Source organism: Rhinatrema bivittatum, chromosome 3, assembly GCF_901001135.1.
Source record: "Rhinatrema bivittatum chromosome 3, aRhiBiv1.1, whole genome shotgun sequence".
Taxonomy (NCBI): Eukaryota; Metazoa; Chordata; class Amphibia; order Gymnophiona; family Rhinatrematidae; genus Rhinatrema; species Rhinatrema bivittatum.
In genome coordinates, this window is record NC_042617.1 from 24,790,072 (window position 1) to 24,816,885 (window position 26,814).

A 26,814-nucleotide genomic window follows, 5' to 3' on the forward strand; every position below is an offset into this window, starting at 1 on the left:
AAAAAGGGCTCCAGAGGTGATCCAGGAAACTATAGACCAGTGAGCCTGACTTCAGTGCTGGGAAAAGTCGTGGACCGGATAGTCCACAACAAAATCACAGAACATAAAGACATGATTTAATGGGACACAGCCAGCATGGATTTACCCAAGGGAAGTCTTGCCTCACAAATCTGCTAAATTTTTTTGAAGGGGTTAATAAACATGTGGATAAAGGTGAACCGGTAGATGTAGTGTATTTGGATTTTCAGAAGGCATTTGACAAAGTCCCTCATGAGAGGCTTCTAGGAAAACTAAAAAGTCATGGGATAGGAGGCGATGTCCTTTCGTGGATTACAAACTGATTAAAAAACAGGAAACAGAGAGTAGGATTAAATGGTCAATTTTCTCAGTGGAAAAGGGTAAACAGTGGAGTGCCTCAGGGATCTGTACTTGGACCGGTGCTTTTCAATATATTTATAAATGATCTGGAAAGGAATACGACGAGTGAGGTGATCAAATTTGCTAATGAGACAAATGTTATAGAGTAATTAAATCACAAGTGGATTCTGATAAACTGCAAGAGGACCTTGCGAGACTGGAAGAGAGTGGGTGTCCATATGGCAGATGTGGACAGAGATGTTGCCAGGAGCAGGGAAGAATTCCTTTTCTGCTTGAATTTCTTCCTTTGCTGTGGCTGCTGTTTATTAAAAGAAAAAAGTGTTACATTTTTCTTTCAGCAGCAACCGCTCGGGCTGTTTCTGATTTGATCATTGGGGCAGGCCTGAGCTGGGGGAAGGAGCAGTGTAGCTCCTCTGTTCGTAGCTTCAGGCTGCTCGGGCCTGGAGGCTGCGCTTGACCGTGTTCCCCCTTCTCTCCTGTGCGCCGCAATCACACAGCTTCTGTGCCTCTGCAGCAGGCCCGGCCGCGTGCAGACAAGATGACGCCTCAGCGATTTCCCAGCACGGGAAAGCTTGTCAGGCCGGTGGCCTGGCTCAGGGACAGCTGAATGCAGCAGCATTATGCCGTGATTTGTTGATGTAGGGGAGGAATGAGGCTGATAGGGGAGCCACAGGTTCCCAAGGCCCTGATAGGATAAACGCTGGGAGCCTAAACAGCCTGTCACGCAGGAGAAGGGGCTACAAGTCGGAAGGTGATGGACTCCCGGGAGCCCAGGGACTCCCTGCCACCGGTGTCTCCGGCGATCCTGTTGGTGGGGGGGGGGGGGGGGGGGGGGGGAGGAGAGGCAGGGAGGAGGCGATGTGAGCTCTGGGCCAGACAGAGGAGAGGATGAAGGTGGAGTTTTCCTCAGAATTTGTCTTGCTTATGCATAAGGCCTTTTTAACCAGGAAAAGCACTGGCTATAAAAGAGCACTTGTCAGCCGTCTCATCCTGCTGCCAAGGGCCCCTGACCCCCGGCCAAGGGGCTCCTTCACTGGCTGGGCCTGGTGGCTCAGATGATTTGGACCTGGATGACCCGAAAGATGGTCTTGGGATTGGTCCAGGGTTAGATCAGGATGACCCAGCAGAGGTCACGGTGGATGTCGATCAGGCTCTTCAGGTCCCTCCGTTATTGGGACCTGAAGAGGTCCCGATAACGGAGGGAGATGACCCATGGTGATTCGTCTGTTCCATAAGGAGTTGAGGCCCCTTATTTCCCATGTTTCGAAGGAACTGGGTATTAAGGTGGTCCAGGAGGATTCTGACAGTGAAAGGGTGGATCCAGTGTTTGGACTCTGGGCCCACTGAAAGCCTTTCCTCTCCTTAAAAGGATCAAGAAGCTGATGAACCAGGAATGGGACTTCTCAGAGACGATCTCCAAGGTGGCTAGAGCCAAAGCAAAATTTTATCCCCTCACGGAGGATATCCTGCAGTTGTTGGTATTGCTGAAGGTGCATGCTTTGGTTTCGGCAGTCACTAACAAGTCGACCATTCTGATTGCAGGTTTGGCAGCATTAAAGGACGTGCAGGACTGTAAGCTAGAGATTCATTGGGAGAGGATATTTGAAGTCTTGGCACTGTGGAAGTCTGATGTAGAGGGCCTGTTTATGCTGGGTCCAGAAGTCTCATGAGGAGTCTTCAGCAGACGCTGGTATTAATAGCCAAGCAACTCAGGAGGAGGCCAGGATTGCATATGAGGCTGCCATGCTTTGACTTGAGCTGGACTTCAGCCAGGAATATGGCCGCGGTGGTCTCGTTGCGACGTCTGCTGTGGTTGCAGAATTGGTCAACTGATATGTGGTCCAAGTCTCAGCTCTGTAATCTTCTCTTTAAAGGAAGGAAAATTGTTCGGGGAGGACCTGAAACAATTGATGAAGGTTTTGGGGGTGGGGAGTCTAAAGGGAATAAGCTGCCAGAGGATAAGATGACAGGAAGTCTTTTCCGCCTCACTCTAGGTTTCAGGAGTTGCAGTGGTTTTTGTGCCTATAAGGATTCTGCATTGTCTTTGGGGAAGAACCAGGGTTCCAGTAGGCGCCTGTAGACTTCCCTGAGAGGGCTCCGATCAGGGGGCCGGCTGTGGTAAAGTTTCACAATGAAGCCAGGCTGGTCCACTCTCTTGAGATGGTGGTAGAAGGCCGACTATCACAGTTTTACGAAGAGTGGTCTAGGATTACCTTGGACCAATGGGTCCTAGTGGTATTAAAGGATGCTATACTTTTGAAATTTTTCGCCCCATCACGGAAGCTTTCGTGGTGTCTCATTGCAGTGTCCGAGGCAAGCAAGCTGCAATTTGGGATATGTTGTGTTCAGTTGCTAGCATGATAGTACCGGTAGTGACTAGGGAGTGGGGTCACGGGTATTGGGGAAAATTAGGCAATGTGCGCTTCTTTAAAGATATGAAGACCAGCAGAATAGGCAGATAGTCATCCTGCCAATATCTTTTTTTTTTATTTTTCTAAGTCTAGAATCACAAGCGAGCTTCTTGGGCAAATTGCTTTATCTCCCTTTCTCCCAGTTTATCCAAACTAATGACAGGTGATGCCTTTTCATTCATATTTGTGATGAGTTTTCAAGAACTTGCTGCCTTTTCAAGTCTGTGCAGAGAGCAAATTATATATAGAAGTAATATACGACCATCAGTTAACTTGTATATTCAGGTGACAGCTTCCTGACTTGCCAAGGGGGGAGTATAATTCCTGAAGTTAGTCACACATGCATCATTCCAGGTTTCAGTTTTATGTAAGGGTTACCGTGTACAGTTTCCGCTAAGGTTCAAAGAGGAGAAATCTCAGCATTGCACATGAGCAATTTGGGTAAATGGGATGTTTCTAGGGTTGCATATATATTTGAAAATCCTGGTTGGTGCAACAGCAAAGGAGTTCTGCGTGGTTCCTCTCTGGGGGTGGGCCCTGCTTTTAGGAGACTGGAAGGGGGAACCCTTATGAATGGAAAACACTTGAGTTGGTTCTTTCCTCAATGGAATGAATTTGGACCTCATAAGCTCCTTGTCTACAAAGTCTGAGGGAGTAACTTGCCTTTTGTGGTTCCTGAACTGGTGTCATGCACTCTGGTAAAGTTCTCCTTTCGTGCAAGTTTTACAATATTTTACTTTCTCTTGCAGGCACTGCAAAAAAACCATCACTTCAACGAGCATTGTCCAAATCGCAACGTCTGGGAAAGATGACGGCTCAGTGCCTACACCCATCCCCATTCTGGCAGTTGCCTTTTGTTCAGACAAACAGTCCCTACTGCTTGTGTACGGAAACACACTTCAGCCAGTCATTGAGCGAGTGGTAGGTGGTGTATTGCTTTGTGTGTAATGACTCTAAGGGATCGTTGTCCTCTACCACTTGAGATCAGCTGTAAATGCTGCACTGCTAGACATCTTCCCACACTTACTGCTTGAGTGTAGATGCTCGGAACATGTTTTTATGTTTTTATGCAGGGTAGTTGCAGGACAAAGTGGCATCTCTGGCACGGGTTGCTTTTGGCACCTCCCTTCTATTTCAGTGTAATGCATACTATGTCTCACTCTGTCCAATTAGCCGTAAAGGTCCAAAAGCAAATTCCTCTTCATCCAGTCGGACCAGTCCAGACTACTGAGTTATGCCTGCCAACCAGCAGATGGAGACCAAGATTAATAGGCATCTATGCTGACCGCAGCCTGCAAATATTCTCTGTTTTCAGCAGTGGTAGAGTGGGCATCCTGTGCTGTATTCTGAGAAATGGTTAGGCTGAATAAGAGAAAATTGATTTAATGGCAGCTTCTGAGGTGAAAGATTAGTTCTCCTTCCCTTAATAGAGTATTGTCAGAGTCCTGCTGTCAGGCAGCTCCTAAGGAGAAAGTCTTGGACTCCCTTCCTCAGTTGTGCAATGCCTCTGTAAGGTGGCATCCAGTCTTTGTATATCTGCTTGTGGTTTTTTGGAGCTCTTAGCCTTTTTGTTCTACTGCCTCCCATAGCCCCCCAGCTCTTGTCTCCTTCTGCATGTGGATCCAGCAAAGTTGCACAAATAAAACCAGAAGAGAATTACTGCATCTTGCTGGCTTAGGTCTGGTGAAAGCCGGGCCTGCAGTGAGAGTGACTGGGTGAATCATTTAGCATTTTTCAGGCCATGGGCTGTTTGGTTTAGGCTCAGCTGTGCTGCAGGGGAGACACGGCAGCTCTGGCAGAGTACAGGAAGAAGACTGCATTCTGTGCTACATGTGGAGTGAAAAAGCTGCAGTCTGGCAGAACAAATAAACTTTGTAAAAGCTATTCTGAGAAGAGGGAGGCTCAGAATTGCCCGTCCCGGATGGGGGCGGGGGGTTCTAATTCGGAGGCGCCAATCATGCTGCATGTTCCCATGGGGGCTCTGGCAGCTGCGGCAGCAACTGTTGATATTTTAGCAGCGCAGATGAGTGATAGGGCTGTTCCATCCCCTTTATCATTTTGGTTGCCCTTCTCTGTACCTTTTCCATCGCAACTATTTCTTTTTTGAGATGCAGCGGCCAGAATTGTGCACAGTATTCAAGGTGTGGTCTCACCATGGAGCGATAGATGCATTAAGTCATTTTCCGTTTTATTCACCATTCCCTTTCTAATAATTCCCAACATTCTGTTTGCTTTTTTGACTGCTGCAGCACACTGAACAGACTATTTCAATGTGTTATCCACCATGACGCCTAGATCTCTTTCTTGGGTGGTAGCTCCTAATATGAAACCTAACATTGTGTAACTATAGCTTGGGATATTTTCCCCTATATGCATCACCTTGCACTTATCCACATTAAATTACTTTGGATCCATATATATTAGAAATAATTTGAGACAAGTTACGATCTGGAGTTCTCCCATCCTGTTTCCGATGCTTTTGTGGTTTTTCCTTGTCACACTATCCAAAAGTGAGAAGCTGTAAAGGCAATGTTGGAGAGGCTCCTCTCCTTGGGTGTTGTGATTTCAGTTCCAAGACACCAATGAGGTCTGGGATGGTATTCAATTTAATTTGTGGTTCCCAAAAAGGAAGGTTCCCTGTACGTACCTGGATCAGTCCAGACAGTGGGTTATGTCCCCAATCCAGCAGATGGAGTCAGCCAAAGCCTTGAGGGGGCGTCACCATGAGTGCTACTACCCCCTCTGCAGGAGTTCAGTATCTTCTGACTCCAGCAGATGCGAGTAGTGAATCCGGGTTGCTCCCGATTACTCAGGCATTTCTTGTATTTCTTCTCTGATTTGGTTTTTCTCTCTGCCTACTTCTTTTTTGGATCAAGTTTGTTACAAAAAAAAAAAAAAAAAAAAAAGTTAGAGGGCTCTAATTGGGAGGCGTGGCTTCCCTCAGGGTTTTGTTTTGCTCTCTTCTTCTTCTCTCCTTGCGAGCGGGGTAAGTGAGTGTCGTTTTCCTTTACTTTTCTCCTTGCTTGCAGCTGATCTTCGACGGAGGGGCTCGCGGAGGCCTGTAGGACCGGCCCCTCCGCGTTTCTCTCCCTTGCCCGCGGCCATTTTCACGGCTCCTCGTGGGCTGCAGAGGCAGGCAGGGAGAGCGGCGTCGGCGGGTACGCGCGGCCAGGAGGCCCCCCCGCGGTGCCGTTTTGCTTCCTCTTCGGGTTGTGCGGCCAGGAGGCCCCCCCGCGGCGCCGCTTTTCTTCTTCCTATTCGGGTTGTGCAGGCCGTCGGGCCCCCTCCCGCAGCGGCGCTCCCGTTCTCGGCCCCCCCCGAGGCTCTGCCGGGTGGTTTAATCTGCCGGCCCTGTTTCCTTCTCAGCTCCGATGCCGCGGCCAGAGCGCTGCTCTGCTTGCGGCGAGCTGGGATCGCGGATTTCGAGGGAGGGCATCTGTGCGAGGTGTCTCCCCGGGGGGGAGGGCACCTCGCGGCCCCTCATCGATTTCCCGCGTCTAACAGGTTTGCCCGGGCGGCGGGGGCCGGCCCCTCCCCCATTCTTGGCGGGAACGGCGGCCATTTTACACTCTGCACCCCCTGAAGGGGAACAGACGGCGCTTGGGACCGGGGATGGGGGGGAGTCCCCGCCACATTTACTCCCGGAGCCGGACCTGGAGGCAGTCCCGCCGGGGGCCCCCCCCTCGGAGCCCCCCTCCGGTAGACAAGGGTTTTCCCCAGAGTTTATCCTTTTGCTGCACACGGCATATCTGCAGAGCCTTGAGCCTCCCATGGGACCTCCCCCACACAAGATACCGCGGCCCTCCCTACCTGTGGGGGCCCCCCCTGGCCCCCCCCCGCTCCGGCGGGTGTGGGGGCCCCCTTCCCCCCCGCTCGCGCCCGGCTCCCGGGGAGCTCGGGGACTGCGGGCACAGGACCAGGTTCCCCTGGATCGGATCCGGCAGACCCGGGTCAAGGGGATTCCACTTCAGAAGGTGATGATCCGCACACGCTGCGTCTGTTCCAGAGGGAAGAGCTGGAGGACCTCCTGCCACAGGTTATTAAGGAGTTGGACCTCGATCCACCACCGGAGCCGCCCGCGCCCGTAGCGCCCGCTGTGGTCACTTCCTCAAGGAAGGGGGATCCGGTCTTGGCAGCCCGGAGGCCGAGGGCTCGGGCTTTTCCCATTCATGATTCTTTCCTTCAGCTTCTCACCGGGGAGTGGGATGCCCCGGAAGCTTCCTTCAAGGGCAGCCGGACCATGGAGCGGCTCTACCCGCTGCCGGACGATTTTCTCGATCTCATCAAGGTACCGAAAGTGGACTCCGCGGTGACAGCGGTCACGAAGAGGACTACCATCCCAGTGACAGGGGGTGCGGCCTTACGAGACGCACAAGATCGCAAGTTGGAAGTCTTCCTCAAGCGGGTCTTCGAGGTCTCCGCGGTAGGATTGCGGGCTGTGATGTGTAGCTCGCTGGTCCAGCGGGCCAGCCTTCTCTGGGTTCAACAACTGCTCACCTCTCAGGTCCTACCGGCCGGGGAGGTCGCCCAGGCGGATAGACTGGAAGCGGCGGTTGCATATGGGGCTGACGCCTCCTATGACCTGTTTCGGGTCCTCGCCCGCTCCATGGCCTCGGTGGTAGCGGCACGGCGCCTCCTATGGCTTCGCAACTGGGCGGCGGACACATCCTCCAAGTCGAGCCTGGGCTCCCTGCCATTCAGGGGCAAGTTCCTGTTCGGGGAGGACTTGGATCAAATCATCAAGACGCTGGGGGAAAATGCGGTTTATCGCCTGCCGGAAGACAGGTATCGCTCCACCAGGGTTTTTCCGTCCTCGCGGACCAGAGCCAGGGCGCAACGGCGCTACCGGAACTACAGACCGGCGGCAACCAGGCCCTCTGCCCCCAGGTCTCAGCCCTGGTCTCGCTCCTTTCGCGGGCGCCGCCCCGCGCATCCCGCCCCCGCAGCTGGGCAACCCCCTCCCAAGTCCTCGCAATGATGTTCAGCTCGCCCACTCCGCCGTCCCCAGGATCGGGGGGCGACTGGCGTTCTTCTACGAGGAGTGGGCGCGAATCACCTCGGATCAGTGGGTTTTGGAAACCATCGGACAAGGTTACGCGTTGGAGTTTGTCCGCGCTCCAAAGGGACGGTTCATATTCTCCCCTTGTGGCTCGGACACCAAGCGACAGGCGGTGCAGTTGACCCTGGACAGACTTTGGGAGATAGGCGCCATTGCGCCCGTGCCCTTCGGAGAGGTGGGCTCGGGCCATTATTCCATCTACTTCGTGGTGCCAAAGAAGGACGGTTCCTACCGGCCCATTCTGGACTTGAAGGAAGTCAACAAATCACTCCGGGTGGTTCGGTTCCGCATGGAAACGCTGCGGTCCGTGATCGCGGCGGTGCATCGCGGGGAATTCCTGGCCTCCTTGGACCTGACGGAGGCCTACCTCCACATCCCCATTCGCCGGGAGCATCATTGTCTGCTACGGTTCAAGATCCTGGATCAACATTTCCAGTTCGTGGCTCTCCCGTTCGGGCTGGCAACGGCTCCGCGCACTTTCACCAAGATCATGGTGGTGGTAGCGGCTGCCTTGCGGAAGGAGGGGATCCTAGTTCATCCTTACCTGGACGATTGGCTCATTCGAGCGAAGTCTTTTCGGCATGGACAGGAGGCCGTGGCCAGAGTCATAGAGTTTCTACAGTCCCTAGGATGGGTGGTGAACTTTTCCAAGAGCTCCCTGGTGCCCTCGCAGCGCTTGGATTTCCTGGGGGCGACCTTCGACACCCGTGTGGGCGCGGTTTTTCTACGTCAGGACAAGGCGCAAGCCCTGCGGGAACACATACAACGGTTTTCTGCGTTATCGGTTCCCACCTCCTGGGACTACCTGCAGCTCCTAGGGGTGATGGGTTCCACCATCGACATGGTCCCTTGGGCATTTGCGCACCTCAGGCCTCTACAGAGAGCGCTTCTATCCCGCTGGAAGCCGCTTTCGCAGGACTACCAGGTGCTCCTTCCCCTGCCGCTGTTTGCCCGGAACAGTCTGACCTGGTGGATGAATCCGGAGAATTTGGCCCGCGGCGTGTCTCTCGATCTGCCAAATTGGGTCGTGGTAACCACCGACGCCAGTCTCGTAGGCTGGGGAGCGGTCTGCGACCGCAGCGCCACGCAAGGAACGTGGTCCGCGGAGGAATCAAAATGGTCCATCAATCTCCTGGAGACCAGAGCGGTCAGATTAGCTCTCCAGCACTTCCTGCCTCTCCTCCAGAACCGGGAGGTCAGGATCTTATCGGACAATGCGACGACGGTGGCCTATATCAACCGACAGGGCGGCACTCGCAGTCCGCAGGTCGCGCTCGAAACAGAGATGCTGATGCAGTGGGCGGAGCGGCATCTGGCCCGCCTGGCGGCCTCACACATCGCGGGCGTGGACAACATACAGGCCGATTACCTCAGCCGTCAGCTCTTGGACCCCGGGGAATGGTCCCTCTCCGACGAGGCGATGCAGCTGCTCGTTCGGCGGTGGGGACCCCCCCATCTCGACCTCATGGCGTCCGCACGAAACACCAAGGCTCCCCGGTTCTTCAGCCGCCGGAGAGAGCGGGGAGCGGAGGGCGTGGACGCTCTCGTACTCCCGTGGCCGGCCAACCTGCTCCTTTACGCGTTCCCGCCGTGGCCTCTTGTGGGAAGACTACTCCGCCGGGTAGAGGTCCACCAGGGACCGGTGATCTTCGTCGCCCCGGAGTGGCCAAGACGACCTTGGTTTGCGGACCTGATCCATCTGGTGATCGACGGACCCATCCGTCTGGGACATCTCCCCCGCCTCCTTCACCAAGGCCCGGTATTTTTCGACCAGGCAGAACTCTTCTGTCTTGCGGCCTGGCTTTTGAGAGGCGCCGCCTCCGGCGCCGGGGCTACCAGGAGGCGGTAGTCTCAACACTGCTGCGTTCTCGGAAGACTTCGACGTCGGTAGCCTATGTGCGAGTCTGGAAGGTGTTCGAGCTGTGGTGTGCCGGCCTGAACACGAGTCCCTCTGAGGCTTCGGTTCCTCAGATCCTTCAGTTCCTGCAAGCAGGGGTGGACAAGGGGCTTGCCTACAACTCTCTCCGGGTTCAGGTGGCCGCCCTTGGCTCGCTCCTGCGAGACGGGGGTTCCCTGCTACAACACCCGGATATTCTCCGTTTCCTCAAAGGGGTCCAACACATGCGACCTCCGGTGCGGAATCCTTGTCCCTCCTGGAGTCTCAACCTGGTGCTACGGGCCATGTCGGGACCTCCGTTTGAACCACTGCGGAATGCGACAATCAAGGATCTCACTCTCAAGGCGGTGTTTCTGGTGGCCATCTGCTCCGCTCGGCGCATCTCGGAGCTGCAGGCCCTGTCGTGCAGGGAACCCTACCTCCGATTCTCGGATTCCGGGGTTTCGATTCGCACTGTTCCCTCCTTTCTCCCGAAGGTGGTGTCCGCGTTCCATGTGAATCAGACGGTGGAGCTTCCTTCCTTCTCCGCTTCGGAACCGATGTCTCTCCGGCTTCTGGACGTCAAGCGCACCCTGCACCGCTATCTGGAGGCTACGAATGATTTCAGGACTTCTGACCATCTCTTCGTCCTCTGGTCCGGCCCTCGGAAGGGAGCTCAGGCCTCGAAGACGACCATTGCCAGATGGTTGAAGGCCGGCATTGCCGCTTCCTACATTGGGGTGGGGCGGACTCCCCCGCCCGGTATTGTTGCGCATTCTACACGCTCTCAGGCGTCCTCTTGGGCGGAGACCCGCTCGGTCTCCTCTCAAGAAATCTGTAGAGCAGCCACCTGGAAATCGTTACACACGTTCTCCAGACACTATCGTCTTCACCTCGCTTCCTCGGTCTTTGGACACTTTGGTGAGCAGGTTCTACGAGCAGGTCTCGCAGGACCCCACCCGGTTTAGGGACGCTTGGGTACATCCCACTGTCTGGACTGATCCAGGTACGTACAGGGAAAAGAAAATTATTCCTTACCTGCTAATTTTCGTTCCTGTAGTACCATGGATCAGTCCAGACGCCCACCGCATTTGGGTCCTACTCCTGCTCGACGGGGTTTTTCCTCTACGGGACGGTAGTATTTTCTGTCTCTCCGATTGCTCAGTTCTTACCTGTTTGTCACTGTTCCGTTTTGGGGGTTGACACGCTGACCTTTTGTCCTCCCACCCGTTGGTGGGAAGGGCTCGGTTTTGTTGCCTACGTTCTACGGCTGATTGTTGCCGCTCATTAAACTTGATCCAATTTGGGGGTTCTTGTTTTACTCGGGCTTGGATATTCTCGATACTGAACTCCTGCAGAGGGGGTAGTAGCACTCATGGTGACGCCCCCTCAAGGCTTTGGCTGACTCCATCTGCTGGATTGGGGACATAACCCACTGTCTGGACTGATCCATGGTACTACAGGAACGAAAATTAGCAGGTAAGGAATAATTTTCTTATCTTTTCATCCCATTCTGGATTTAAAGCAGGTCAACAGGTGCCTCAAGATTTCAGAATGAAGACCTTGAAATCGGTAATTGTGGCAATGAGGCTAGGGGAGTTCCTGACTTCCTTGGACCTCATGGAGGCTTATCTGCACATTCTGATAAGGGAGGTGCATCAAAAGTATGTTCGATTTGCAGAGCTAGGAGGCCATTTTCAGTTTCAGGCCTTTCCTTTTGCTCTTGCCATAGCCCTAAGAACTTTCTGAAAGGTGGTGGTAGTGTTGAGAAAGTAAGGGATTTTGGTTTATCCCTACTCGGACAATTGGCTTATAAGAGTGAAGTTGGAATGAGAAACTTCATGGACCACCAGAAAAGTGGTAGCTTTTACAGGAATTGGGATGAATTGTAGATTTTTCCAAGAACAATCTAGTTCATCACGCAGGCTGGTAACCTGGGAGCTCTGTTCAGCAAGGGCTTAGATCATCTGAATAGCCACAGCAAGGGCTTAGATCATCTGATTAGCCACAGCATTAACTTCTGTCATTGATCTCGAACAGAACCCATAGGTTCAGTTACCTACAGTTTTTAGGGGTCCATGGTGGCAACTTTGGACCTAGTTCCCTGGGCAAGAGCGCATATGTGGCCTCTTCAGAGAATGTTGTTGTTCAAGTGGCCCTCTCAGAATTACTCCATAAGGCTTCCGATACTGGGGCATATCAAAGTGAATTTGAACTGGTATGGATCACAGTAAAGACGGATGCTAGCCTGTTTGGCTGAGGAGCTCACTGTCTAGGTCAGCTTGCTCAGGGTCTGTGGTCGAAGGAAGAAGGGACTCAGTCTATCAGTTGTCTGGAGAGCAGAGTAATTCGGTTGACTTTCTTGCAGTTTGTCTCTCTTCTCCAGGAACAGGCAGTCTGGATTCAGTTGGACAATGCTATATGTAACATAGTAATGATGGCAAGAAAAGGACCAAATAGTACATCTAATCTGCCCAGCAAACTTCTTATGGTAGTATCTGCCATGCTGTGGAGGTTACCCCATGTTTCTCTTAAGGGTAGCAACTGCCACTCTGTGCAGTTATTTGATGAGCCTTGAGACAGTGCTAATGGAGTTGGCCATAGTAGCAGTCCTGTACTTTTTCACTTATGCCTGTATATCAATATCCCAGACCATAAAAGTCAGAACCTGTGTTTGTGGTCATCTGAATCCAATTGTTCTTCCACCCCCCTACCCCACCGTCAGAGCAGAACGTGACCTTGTAGTTGCATCAAAAGCATCAAGGCTTATTAGTTTAAGGTAGTAATTCCTTTCTTTCTATTAAGGGTAGTACTTGCTACTCCGTACAAGTTATCCCCATGCTTAACAGTTAGAGCCTTCATTGGTTTTTGTCTGACTCCATCTCCCCTGACTCCATCTCCCCTTTCCCTGTATGTACCCCGATCAGTCCAGACTCCTGGGCTTTGCCTCCCTGCCAGCAGATGGAGACAAAGTTTCACTGACACTATACATAACCCAGTGTGCCACCTTAAGTCTCTCAGTATTCCTCTGTCTCCAGCAGATGGTAGATGGTGTAAAACCTGCAGTCTGGAGAGACAAAATTACTGGATCCTCCCAGGAGGCTGTGAGGTCCTGGTGGGGCCATCCCTCCTGGTTTGAGGCAGATGAGCATGGGGTTGGTGACCCTCCTAATAGCTCGGTCCGGAGGTCCCGTGGGATGGACATCTTGTGGTCCCCCACGAGACAGTGGTGGAACATGCTGGCAGTTCTGCACTGCAAGCCCAGTGGAATAGGGAAGTATCCCTTTTATATGGTTTGTCCAGGTCTGGGTCGCTAAAGTTTGGCAAAAGGAAACAAATATAGCAGTGGTCTGGCTCTTTTCTGATCTGCCATGTGGCTTGCGCTCCTGGAACCTGAACCTCTGCACCAAAGGAAAGTAATGGTTTCTATGTATCTTTATTTGTTCTCAGAGTAAAAAAAAAAAAAAAAAAGAGAGAGAGAACAAGGAACTAGAAAGAGGAATCTTTGCAGCAGCTAGGTTCCAAGGGTGGGAAGCTACCTCAGCAGCTCAGGAAGCTCAGTGATGGGGTTTTTCAGCAGCTTCTCTGCATGTGGAGGAGTGCAGGTGTTGGCTCTGTGGCACTGACAGACTGTTCCACTTCTTACCGTTGAAATGCTGGTGATGCCGCATGTGCGGGGAGGAATAGCGTTTGTGTGCAGCAAATGCGTTCAGAGGTCTGCATCAAGCATGACCGCACCGGTAGAACAAGCCTCACGGGTGACTGGGTCTAGCACTGAGGTTTTCCCTGTCAGCGCAGAAAAGGTGGCCATTTTCGATTCCCTAGCAGCTTTGGCAAGAGAGCCAGGGGAATCCCTTCCTCAACTGTTGCCAGCAGTTCCCTGTCCCGCAGAGGTGCAGAGAGGCACTTGCACTGAGGAGGAGTCTCTGGTTCTGGTAGAGGTCTTCTACCACTTCTAATTTGCTTATGTACAAAGCATGTTTAGCGAGATGCTGGCTCTTGGCCCCAGTCTTCATGGATTCTCAGCCAGTCAAGAGGCCTGAGCTATTGAGAAGCTCTTTGGGCCGATGATTTTCAGTGCCGGATGTTAAACGAAACTGGGCCTAAATGCGTTGAAGATGCAGGCAGGCTTTACTTAGCCGTGTGGTAGGCCACTGCAGTGGTTCTTTCCTCGCGTGCATTTTCACCGCATGACTGTTGCATGTGCCAGGACCTGGGCTCGTAAGGTCGCGGCCTAGATTTGAGCATGTATGTCTGTGACCTAGACTTGAGTGTATATTTGCGCAGGTACTTAAGCGCATATTTGCATAGGTACTTGTGCGTGTAAAGCCGCAACCTAGACTGGAATGCGTATTTGTGCGGGTACTTTTGTGCGCTTATGACCGCAACCTAGTCTTGCGCGTGTATTTGTGCACATCCTGGAAGGGTGTGCGAATATACCCAGGTGGCAATGGTGTGCTCTGGAAGGCCGCCTAGAGCCAAAGTTCAGGAGAGCTAGGCGCCAGGGACGAACAGGTCCAAAAGTCTTGCTGTCTGTGAGACTTGCCGTCTGATAGCAATTCAGTCCTCACTCTCTCCATTTGTATCAGCACTGTTTAGATGCTTAAAGCGATTTGACTATTACAGCTTTTGCCCATGTTGGGACATCCCTTCGGCCTGTGGTGTCTCTGGAGGGGGAGTGGGAAGCGAGGCAATGATCAGTTCTCCTCCCTTGTTCCCGAGGGCAGAAGCTTCCCTGAGAGAGATTAGGGAGAGCAAGGTTGGGTCTGTGGACTCTGGTATAGATCTATCCTCCTCCTCCTAGGTGGAATGTTTCCAGGACCTGCAGACATTTTCTACAGGGGTGCCCAGCGAAGGCAAAGCAATCTACTATGTAGGGATCGTGTGCTTGGGCCTCCCATTTGTCAGTCATGGTGGGCAAATGCCACAGGGAGGCTGTCTCTGGTGTAATGTTCAAGGGGGTGTGGATCATGAGACATCGGAGGATTCCAGTGGGGAATTGGCTTTCTCACTTCTAGAAGAGGGACAATTGCATATGATTGAGAGCCGCTTTGGACTCTGCTCAGATTTTTTCTTTTTTCTCAGAGTTGTCTTGCTGAGTTTGTTGGCTCAGACCCTGAACACGCTTAGTGTGGCCGGAGGTCAATTTTAAGTTAAGCATACTGTTTCTTTTCCCCCCTTATCCAATTCAAGAGATATTGGATTTAAAGAAGGTAAATGCAGCTCTCAAGGTTCCCCATTTCAACATGGAAACTCTGAGATCCAATTCTGAGATCCGTCCTAACGGCGGTACATAACGGAGAGTTCTTGGCATCTCTCGCCTTGATAGTGGCATATCTGTGCATAGCCATCAGGCCGGAACACCAGAAATTCCTGAGGTTCATGGTCCTCAAGGAACATTTTTGGTTTCAAGCCCTTCCCTTTGGCTGGTGATGGTGGTGAGAGCAGCCGCACTGCAAGAGGAGGGTGTGTTGGTGTATCCATATCTGAATGATTGGCTTATTTGTGCAAAATCAAATGAATTCCGTCGACAATCAGTACTAAAGGTACTGATGTGCTTGAAGTCTCTACGATGGGTGGTGAACCTAGCAACGAACCATTTAGTCCTCTTACAAACTCTCGAGTATCTGGGAGCTCAGTTTGACACACTGGCAAAGAGAGTATTTCTCACAGAGAGAGATTGCTGAAATTGCAGGGTCAGATTAGGTTTCTGCTAGAGCTTTCGGTGCCCAGGGTCTGGGACTATTTACAGATCTGGGTTCTATGGCATCGATATTGGAATTAATGCACTGGGCAGTCGCATATATGCAGCCTTTATAGGAGGCTCTTCTCCCACTGGAATCCATTATTGGAAGAATTTCATCTTCCTCTTCCGTTAGAGGTGGAAGCCAGGGAGAGTCTTTCGTGGTGCTTACTTGCACCAAACTGGAGCATGGTGCGGAATTGGAGATTCCGAATTGGATAATAGTCACCATTGATGCAAGCCTCTCTGGGGAGCGGTGAGGCAAGATCAGTTGATGCAGGGCCAGTGGTCAAAACAGGAGGCGTCATGGCCTAACAATCGGTTAGAGACAAGATTGCTGCATTTTATTTGTGTTTTTTTATTGACAGACCATCATCATTTATTGACCAACCATCATCACGTTGCTTGCCTATCTGCCAAGGTTACGCAGCCATCCAATATGGATCCTATCAGACAATGCAACGATGGTGAACTACATCAACCGTCAAGGCAGAACCAAGAATCAGGCAGTGGCTCAAGAGAGCCGCTAGTTGATTCTCTGGGCAGAAAGGCACTTGGAGCGGCTGGCAGCATCTCACATTGCCAGAGTAAACATTGTTAAGGTGGATTTTATCAGTTGGAGAAAATTAGACCCCGGGGAATGGGAGTTGTCAGAGGCAGCGATGTGTCTCATTCACGGAAGATGGGGTTATCCCGACCAACGATAATACCAAGGCATCACAGTTTTACAGCCCTTGAACAGAACACAGTACAAAGGGATCGGTGCTCTGGTGCTGCCGTGGACTTGAGGGATTCTTCTCTTTCTACTCTCCCATGGCCTCTGGTGGACAAGTGATTACGGTGGATAGAGAAACATCCAGGAAACATGATCCTGGTATCTCCAGAGTGGCCACATTGACCATGCTTCCCAGATTGGATCAACATGGCCATAGACGGGCCCCTGAGGTTTGGTTATCGGTCGACTGTTTTCCACCAGGGCCCAATATTTTTAGTCAGGTAGCTCACGTGTCTCATGGTTTCGCTTTTGAAAGGAGACAACTGAGATGGAGGGGATATTCTGAAGCAGTTATTTCCACCTTCTATAACCTTGACATATGTGAAAATTTGGAGGATCTTCGAGTCCTGGTCTATTGATGGGAGTGCAACCTCTGTTCAGGCTACGGTGTCGCATATTTTGGCTTTTCTATTTATTTATTTATTCATTTTTTTTATTTAAAAGGATTTATAAACCGCAAAATTGGGCAGAGACCTGTCCGGCTAAGCGGTTTACAAAAAATAAACATACATAATTAAAAATATACAGTAAAAAACAAAAACAATATACATCATTAACTACACCTCCAAAAAACAATAAAAACATATAAAATTACTTCTTAAGAACACTAAAAGCATATGACAGTCCTTTAGGGATATTGTTGTCGATGTTGTCAAAACTTAAAGAAATTGTTAGGTGATGTTATAGGCTGCGGTAAAAAGATGTTTTTAAAGCCTTTTTAAATTTTTTAGTATTTGCAGTTAAACGAATTTCTTCTGGGATAGCATTCCAGAGAATTGGTCCAGCAATTGAAAATGCGCGTTTACGTGTAAATTCCAGATGTGCTAGTTTTACTGAAGGTACCTCCAACATGCATTTGTCCATTGAATGTAGTTGCCTTGTGGGTTTGTAGATTCTAAGAAGCGAGCAGAGCCATATTGAGTTTGTGTTGTGTAAAAGATTATGTATAATATTGAGATATAGGTAGCCAATGTAAATGTTGTAGAACCAAAGTAATGTGTTCTTTGTGTGGTACATTATACAGTATACGAGCAGTGGCATTTTGAACATGTTGTAAAGGGTGTGTAGTGGACTTCAGCAGGCCAAGATACAGAGCATTGCAATAGTCCAGGCTTGTTAAGATGAGGGATTGGGTCACTGAGCGGAAGTCTGAAGGTGGTAGAAGAGGTTTTAATTTTTTTTGCATGTGAAGCTTAAAAAATGATTTTTTTTAGTAATGCTGATATATTGTTTGTCATAGACAATCTCGTGTCTATTATAGTGCCCAGGTTTTTTGCATGAAGTTTTATTGCAATTTCTTGCCCTTCAAATGTAAAGGTAGTAGGAGGTTGAAAATATAGAATCTGGTACTGCCGATAGAAATAGTAACTCAGTTTTTGTGGTGTTTAGTTATGTGATAGTTTTTATTGCTGTTAGATACAGATGGAGCAAAGTAAAGGGTTTTTTCCAGGTGTCAGTTAAAGGAACAATAAATTGAATGTCGTCTGCATATATTTTAAAAGATAGGTTAAGGCCTGTTAAGAAATGACACTAAGAAAGCAGATAGATATTAAAAGGCAACGGTGATAATGAGGACCCTTGTGGAACCCCAGATTTAGCAGTGTACCATTTTGATTTTGAGTTACCAACAATGATTCTTTGTATTCGATCAGAAATAAAAGAACTGAACCATTTTTTTACTGTACCGTTGATCCCTATTTGTTCAAGGTTAAGCAGTAGGATATCGTGATTCAAAGGGTCAAAAGCTGCTGAAATGTCCAGAAATGCCATGAGAGAGTCTGTATTTGAGTCGAAACCTCTAGTAACTGTATCGAATGATGAAATCAGTAGAGATTCTGTGCTGTGTCCTTTTTGAAAACCATGTTGGTTTACATGAAGTAAGTTATTATCTTCTATATATTCGGAGAGTTGATGGAAAACGACTGATTCGATGATTTTTGATATTGAGGGAAGTGAAGCAATGGGTCTATAGTTGGATACATTTAGTGGATCTTGGTTTTTGTCCTTCAAAATTGGTAAAATAGAAGTTTTTTTGAGATGCAGGAAAAACACCTTGGGTTAGGGATGCATTTACAATATTAGAAATTGATTGTGCGATAGTATCTTTGATATTTTCTACAGAAAGGTTCTGGTCAAGGGATTGGGCCTTTAACTTTGAGTGTCCAGGTAGCGACATTGGGTTGTCTCGGGATAAGTTGCAAGTCCACTCATCCAGATGTTCTATGGTTCCTTCAGGGAGCTAAGAACGTGCGTCCTCCGGTGTGGAACATTTGTCCATCTTGGAATCTGACTCTAGTCCTTAGAGGGTTGTATGAAGCTCAGTTTGAACCACTAAAGAGTGCTACAGTTAAGGACTTTATTTTATTTATTTAACGTGTTTTGTATACCATCATTCAATTTTCTTGGTGGCTATTTGTTCAGCCAGGAGAATTTCGGCTTCCAGGCGCTGTCGTGTCGAGATCCCTTCCTACAGATTTCTGATTCGGGGGGTATCTTTATGCATGTTGCCTTCTTTTCTGCCTGAGGTAGTCTTGGTTTTCTGTCTTAGACAGTAGATCTTCCAGCTTTTATGGATTTGGATTCATCATCCGTGGGAACTTAGGCTCTTAGATTGGAGGCATGTATTATTGAGGTATCTAAAGATCACGAATGATTTCCTTAGGTCGCATCACCTCTTTATAGATTGTATCACCTCTTTGTACTGTGGAGTGGTTCAAAGAATGGAAATAAGTCGTCTAAGGCTACAATTGTGTGGTGGCTGAAGGAAGCAATCGAGTTGATTTATATTTCTGAAGAGCGCCCGCTGCCAGGGGGTTTAGGGGCACACTTGACGCATTCTCAGGCAACTTACTGGTCTGAGTCGCAGCAGGTGTCTCCGCATGAAATTTGCGGGGCGACTACTGGGAAGTTGTTGCCCATTTTTGCTAGACATTGCTTGGATGTCAGGGCTCCAGCTTCTATGTGCTTTAATGAGAGTGTACTACAAGCAGAACTCTCCACGGCACACCCGAGTTAAGAGGAGCTTAGGTACATCCTAGGAGTTTGGACTGATCTGGGTACATACAGGGAAAGGAAATTTGGTTCTTACCTGCTAATTTTTGTTCCTGTAGTACCACAGATCAGTCCAGAGACCCGCCCATTTACTGTGGTGGAGCGTCTGCCACGTGTACTGTTGCTTTGTATATAGTGCGGAGTTGTTGGAGGTTTTCAATGCAGATCGATTTTGTTATATTTGGGAAACAAGTTTTCCATTGTCTTTTTGGGCAACTTCACCTTCTTCCAGCTTGTTGGAAGGGAGTGAGCTTGCTTAGAAGCTTGCTTAGAAATTTATGGTTGTTGCTGTCATCTTGGCTTGGGTACAGGTCAATACTGAGGGACTGCTGGTGACACACTGGCTTATGTACAGTGTCAATGAAACCAATGTTCCTTTTCTCTGCCGTTGAAGCAGAGAGCAGTGTTGCAGTTGCATCAAAAGTATCAAGACTTATTGGTTAAGTTTAGTAACTGCTGCACCACAAGCTACCTCCTTGGCCCCTTTGCTTCCTCTCTCTATGCAGCCCAACATTTTTCTGGCTTTAGCTATCGCCTTGTCACATTGCTTTGCCGCCTTCGGATCAGCAGACACTATCACCCCAAGATCCTCTATGCACATCAGTCTTTCACTCCCCATCACATAAAGCTTTTTTTTGATTACTGCATTCTAGATGCATGACTGCACTTCTTGGCATTGAATCCCTGTTACCAAATCTTTGACCACTCTTCAAGCTTTCTTAAATCACTTTTCATTCTCTCCTCTACTTCAGGTGTGTCCACTCTGTTGCAGATCTTAGAATCATCCTCAAGAAGACAAACTTCACCTTCTATCCCTTCCTAAATGTCATTCACAAATATATTGAACAGATCCAGTCCCAATACCAATCCTTGCGGCACTCCATTTTCTCTTCAGAGTAAGTTCCATTACCATAAACCACTGTCTCCTGTCAGTCAACCAGTTTAATCCACTCCATCACTTTGGCACCAACTCAAATACTCTCGAAAACCTCACATAAGCCAAGGAGGTTGGATATTTTCTGGTTTATGTAAGGTTTTGGAGAGTGTTTGAATACTGGTGCTCCATTAGGAAGGTTTCTCCAAGGATGGCTTCAGTGCCTCATATTGTGGATTTTTTTTTCAGGAAGATGTGGTGAAAAGCTTGGCTCTTAATTTCTTGAATGTGCAAGTGGCAGCTATTGCATGCTATAGGAGCCATGTGTTCAGAAGGCCATTATTTTCTCATCCAAATGTTTCTTGTTTCCTAAGAGGAGTGAAGCATATTAGACCTCCATTAAAGGATCCCATTCTAGTGTTATCCTTCTTGGCAAGTTTGCAATTCAAGTCTTATCAGGACAATTTTATTTAAACTACTTTAAAAGTAATATTTCTAGTGGCGATCTGTTCAACTAGGAGGATTTCAGAGTTACAGGTTCTTTCTTGCAGGGAATTTATTTTGGCAGTTACAAGAGATATGGTCCCAATTCGTATGGTATTGTCTTTTCTTCCGAAGGTAGTGTCAGCTTTTCATTTTAATCAGGTAGTCCATTTGCCTTCCTTTGGAAGGCCAAAGGATCCAGAGAGAAGGGTACAAAATACTTCAGTCTTTGGATGTGAGGAGAGTTCTGTGAAGGTATCTGAAAGTCACAAATACTTTTCAGAAATCGGATTTGTTTGTTTTATTCAGCAGACATAGGAAAAGTGAAGAGGTGACCAAGGCTTCTATTGGACTTTGGATGAAGGTCATTGTTGCAGCTTACATGAATGGGGCTCAGATGTCTTCTTGGGTGGAGCTCCGATTGGTTTCCCCACTGGAAATTTGTAAAGCAGCAACATGGTCTTCCTTGCTTCTTTTTCAAAGCATTACCATTTAAATGCTAGAGCTAGGGAGGGAAGCATTCTTTGACACAGAGTGTGGGTTTGGTAGTGTCCTATCCTATGCAGGAGTAGCTTGGGTTTATCCCATTGGTCTGGACCTATCTGACTGGATTATTTTACCTGATAATTTCCTTTCCTTGAGTCCAATCAGAACAGTCCAGGACCCTCCCTCTTCTGCCAAACATGCTTAGATTCCAGTGATTACAGAGAACAGAGGTGAGTAGTGAATCAGATCCTGGTACATATGTATGTTAATTATCATTCTGTACATAGTTCTGCTATTTTTGTTATGATGAATTTTTGGAAGCCCTTTGGTTGATGAAGATTTAAATATCCAAAATTACCTTGTTTCTGGTACTACTGGGAGGCTGTGGTCAGCAAAGATGCCTATAAGGGATTACTTCAGAGAACTTGATAATCTGTCTCCATCTGCTGGTTGGGGGGCATAACCCATTCGTCTGGACTTAGATGAAAGGATATTATCAGGTAAGAATAAATTTACACTTATTTCAAATTTTCATCCAGCTATCCAGTCTCAAAACAAATGTAGGTAGATTAAGGAAATGATTTCTCATATAAAATCTAAAATTGAAGAGTCTAAAATGTATTTAATATGCTAATGGCTTCTTTGCAAATAATTTTTTTCTGTCATTTCCCTTGATTAGTCATTGAAGACTAGTGAGCCTCATATATGTTTAGTAAGGGACATACAGAAGAATTTGACCTTGAAAATGAAGACCCCAATATTAAAGGTAAGTTGAGGGGCCATAGTCACCTTTCTTGTTTCTTGACTTCTGATTGCGTTTTATGATGTTAAGGTGGAATATAAGTAAAAATAAATAAATGTAGATCTGCGCACTCAGTCACTCCTGAGCTCTGTGCTGTATTCAGTCTTCTGTATATCTGGCTGTGTTGATTGTTCTCATGAACACATGCAACACCCTGCTTTACTTTCTGCAGATATCGTTAGGCGTGATTAAGTAGATTTGATTTCTTTTCACATGGCAGTTTCCTCCTGCTTTGACTTTCAGGTCAGTCAAAGCAAGGACTGGGATATGTCACAGGGAGCTTCTATTTGCAACTATCTGGGGGATTCCCCCCCCCCCCCTGTTATATAGCCCCTTTTAACTTTAGTCCAGTCATTGCAGTGACAGTTCTAGGTCTGGGGCCATGCACCAGGGCTCCTTCTGGAACCTTGCAATCATGGACCCTAAATCTGGCCACAAGATGTACCCATTGCATAATAAGAAGAGACTGGGAGAGTAAAAGACCTGGGAATTAAACCCAGTTTCCTAGCGTGTAGCCAGATGGACTCAGGACCAATGGTTTATGCTCCATAGCTAGCAGATGGAGATGGAGTCAGGTTTCAAAATTGACGTTACCCTAGATACACCCCTGCAGTGATCTCAGCCCTTCAGTATTTCTCCATCTCCAACAGATGCAGACATGCTTTTCCTATGGGGAAAAGACTGGAGAAAAGATTGAGCCCCACTCTCCTGCAGTGATACCTAAAGATCTCTCCCCTAGTTGAGAATTCCTGAGGTGATTTCTGAGATCCCTCAGAGGTGTGCCTTGATCCAGTAGCCGTTTCCCGGCGTGGAATTTGCTACTGAAGCAGCTGAAACGCAGGGGGTGCAGGAAGCTGAGCACAGTGGTGACAGCCAAAGTCCTCCACACCCCCCCCCCCCTCCCAGATGGACACTGTCTCTGTACTCAGCCTATAAGTGGTGAGCCCAGGTAAGTTTAAAAAAAAAAGAGAGAGATTTACCGATCCAGAAACAATTGGAGGGATTTCTGGTGCGTTTCCTCCAGTCTCCGTGCTCGGCGTGCCATACCAACATTGTTTCCGCTCCCGTGGGGATAAGGGGATTGGGCCTCGGAGCGGGTTGAGCAGCCCTCAGTGGCTAGTCCCCGCTTTAGGCATACAGCGTGGTCGGTCTCATAGGCGCCATCTTGTGCGCGTTTCTGTGAGTGCGGTACGGCAAACAAGAAACCTAAGCACCTTACTCTCTGAGCTGCTTGTCGCATTAGGGCTTCACAGCGTGACCTGAATTTCAATCTGTGTCAGCACTGTGAGGAAGCCCAAGGAGAGTTGGTTTCCTTGGACTTTGCTAAGCCTGGCTCCTCCCATTCAGATGATGATGGGTTAGCCACAGTCTTAACTGGAAGTACCCCAGATCTGAGTACCCCAGGACTGGCTCATCTGTGGGAGAGGGAAATTCAGCGGCACCTAGGCCATTACCTGCTGGGCTAGGCATGAACACTGCTGCCTTCTCTTGAATGGAATTTTTCCAGGGCCTTCAAGCTTTCATGCAGACACCATCTGCTACCTCACTTGCCCCTCTCCAGATGGAACCTCAGCCGGTAAGTCCTCCCAGTCCTATCGGCAGACGTCAAGGCATGCCTCACCTCACCAAGGGTATCCCTGGAAGGGACCCGGACAACACGGAGGAGGATACAGATTCCTTGGATGATGGGGAAATTCCCCCTGGTTTAGAACCGTATCAGACCATGTTATGGTTTTTCCATAGAGACAAATTACCAGCCCTGGTTTCCTAGACCCTGAAGATGCTGGGGTTCCTGGGGCGGACTCTATGATAGAACCAAAGAAGAACTCCATTCTGATTTCCCTATGGAAAGCCTCTTGCTACTTTCCAGTACTGGAATCCATCCAGAAGTTGATTGACCTGTAACGGGGTGCCCCAGAAGCAAGTTTAAAGGGGGTTGAGGGTTATAGAAGCTCTATGTCCACTGGATCCGGCAGTAAGAGAGCGTTTGCGTTTCCCTAAAGTGGATGCGCTGGTCTGTGCCATCTCTAAGCGAACAACTATCCTAATGGAAGGAGAAGCAGCCTTAAAGGATGCGCATGATAGACGGATGGAGTCCATCCTTAAACAGGCCTTTGACGCTGTAGCAATGACCTTACAGATTGCTTCTTGTTGTGCCCTGGTAGCTTGTTCTTGCCTACTCCTCTCTCAGGAAGTGGATGACTCGGGGTGAATTCCAGAGTGGTTATGGAACCCGCCATTTTAGCCAATGCAGGCTCGGATCTAGTCTATATTTTGGCCAGAGAAAAGTGGCCTCGGTGTTGGCGACCAGAAACAGCTATGGCTGCGGACTTGTTCAGCAGACGCAAACCTCCAAGGCAAATCTTATAAAGATGCCCTTTAAAGGATCACTACTTTTTGGAAGCGAATGGAAAAGCTGGCCAGTAAATGGGGCGAATCTCCAGTTCCCCGGCTACCCAGAAGATAAGAAAAAGCAGTTATGGCAACCCCTGCCTATGAGGAGTTGATCCAGGGGCTCCCAATATTTTTCCCTCAACAAAACTCGACATTCAGAGGTCCAAGCCCTTTGGGTGGTCTCTGTCCTTTCGTAGTCGACAGCCCCAAGAGAGGGGCAGGCTCGGGTTCAGGTTCGTCCTGAACCCCTCAGTGAAAATTTGCCAACATACCCTCGGTACGAGGAGATAGGGGGTCAAGTGTCCCTCTTCTATCAGAGGTGGGTCGAGATCACTTCAGACAAATGGGTACTGGAGATCATACGAGGAGGATATGCGCTGGAATTTCACAGCACTCCTCAGAACGTATTCATGATGTCTCCTTGCCATTCCCAGCAGAAGAAGAATGCAGTGGAGACTACTCTTGTGGCTCCTCAGAATGAGGGCTATAATCCCAATACCTGTGCCCCAGGAAAATATGGGGCATTATTTAATTGTTCCCAAGAAGGAAGTTTCCTTTCGCCCCATCCTAGAGCTCAACCAACATCTACGAGGGAATCATTTCTGCATGGAAACCCTATGCTCCATGATAATAGCCAAATAATCGGAAGAGTTTTTAACCTCCCTGACCTATATGAGGCCTACTGCATACTCCGATTTGTCAAGAACATGGTTTCCTATGCTTTGCGGTACTGGGTTGCCATTATCAGTTCTTGGCTCTGCCCTTTGGCCTAGCCACCGCACCCAGAACATTTTGCAAGATTATGGAGGTCTTACAGCTACATTGAAAAAAGAGGGAATCCTGGTGCACCCGTACTTGCACAATTGGTTGGCTTGGGTCAAGTCCGTGGAAGAGAGTCTCCGGGTGACCTCCTTGCTTCAGGAACTTGGGTTGTAAACCGGGACCAAGCAGTCTCAAGCCCTCCCAGTCCTTGAAATATCTGGGAGTCCGGTTCGACATTAAGCAAGGCAAGGTCTTCCTTCTGACCACGTGGATAAGGAAGTTGATGTCCAAAGTGCATTAGTTGATGAGCACGATACGCCCAACGGTGTTGAGCTATTTCCAAGCTTGATAGCATCAACCCGGGAGGTAATGCCGTGAGCAATGGCACACATGCGACCACTTCAATGCTCACTACTGTCACATTGGAACCTGCAGTCTCAAGACTATTCGATTCACCTCCACTTACTGATGGGAGTACGCTCTCTGCTCCAGTGGAGGCTACAGAATGCTTATCTTGAGCAGGGGTGTGCCAGACTCCTCTCTATTGGCTGGACCAGTTCACGGGCCTCTGGGGCTAGGGAGCTCACTGTCAGGAACTGATTGTCCATGGATGTTGGACCGAGGAAGAGGCCCACTGGAACATCAACCGCCTGGATGCCCGGGCAGTCAGATTAGTGTGTCTATAATTCAGCCACAGACTTTAGGGTCAAGTGGTCTGGGTAATGTTAGACAACACAACGATGGTAGCCTACATCATCCACCAGGGTGGAACCAAGAGCTCGGCAAGTGTCACAGAAGATATATTTATGCCCATTTCATAAGGGAATCTATCTACAGATGATCCTCAGTCTCCACATCGCTGGAAAAGACAGAGCAAGTTTCTAAGCAGGGAGAGTCTGGATCAGGAGAGTGGGCAATGTCGGCCAAAGCCTTTCAGCTGATAGATCGCTGGGGTCTCCTGTCCATCGACCTGCTGGCTGCATCTCACAATGCAAAGGTTCCCCGATTCTTCAGTCTCAGAAGAGATCAGTGGCCCCTGGGGATTGACGCTCTCATTCATACCTGGCCGGAAGAAGAGTTTATATACGCCTTCCCTCTGTGGCCCCTGCTGGGCAGGGTCGTTCGCAGAATCGAACTCCACAGAGGATTAGTCCTACTAGTAGTACTAGTAGTTCCAGATTGGCACAGGTGTCCATGGTATGCAGACATGTGGAGACTCCTCATGGAGACCTCCCTGTGCCTCTCACCGCACAGGAATTTATGAGGATCTGAGAGGGCTCGCCTGATGAAGCAAGGATATTCGGCGGCAGTAGTAATTGTCACCTTACTCCAAACGCAGAAAGTCTCTATGCCCCTAATGTATATGCGGGTCTGGAAAGTATTTGATGCCTGGTGCCAGGAACGTGGTGTTTCCCCTTGGACATTCAAAATCCCTCTAATTCTGGAATTTTTGCAGGACGGCTTGAATAAATGTTTGACCCTTAACTCCTTGAAGGTCCAGGTAGCCGCTCTTCTCCTGTTTCAGGGGTGAGGTTAACGGAATCCGCCTGTCCACTCATCCGGACCATGGCCCGTTTTCTGAAAGGGGTGAAGCACCTCAGGCCACCCCTGCAGTGACCTGTTCCTTGTTGAATCTTAATCTAGTATTGGAGTTTTGGCGGGGCCTTTCTTTCAGATACTGCAGAGTCTTTCCTTGCCTTTACTAACCTTGAAAATGGTG

General features: G+C 49.1%; 1 protein-coding gene across 2 annotated transcripts in view; it reads left to right on the plus strand.

The window, feature by feature from the left end:
* WDR43 (WD repeat domain 43) overlaps positions 1 to 26,814 on the plus strand; it is a 180,883-nt gene that overhangs the window by 62,283 nt on the left and 91,786 nt on the right. For both annotated transcript variants that reach the window (XM_029592968.1, XM_029592967.1), the window contains exons 8-9: positions 3,539 to 3,710; positions 21,816 to 21,902. In XM_029592968.1, coding sequence (XP_029448828.1) covers positions 3,539 to 3,710; positions 21,816 to 21,902 — 259 coding nt within the window. The remainder of the gene's footprint in view (positions 1 to 3,538; positions 3,711 to 21,815; positions 21,903 to 26,814) is intronic.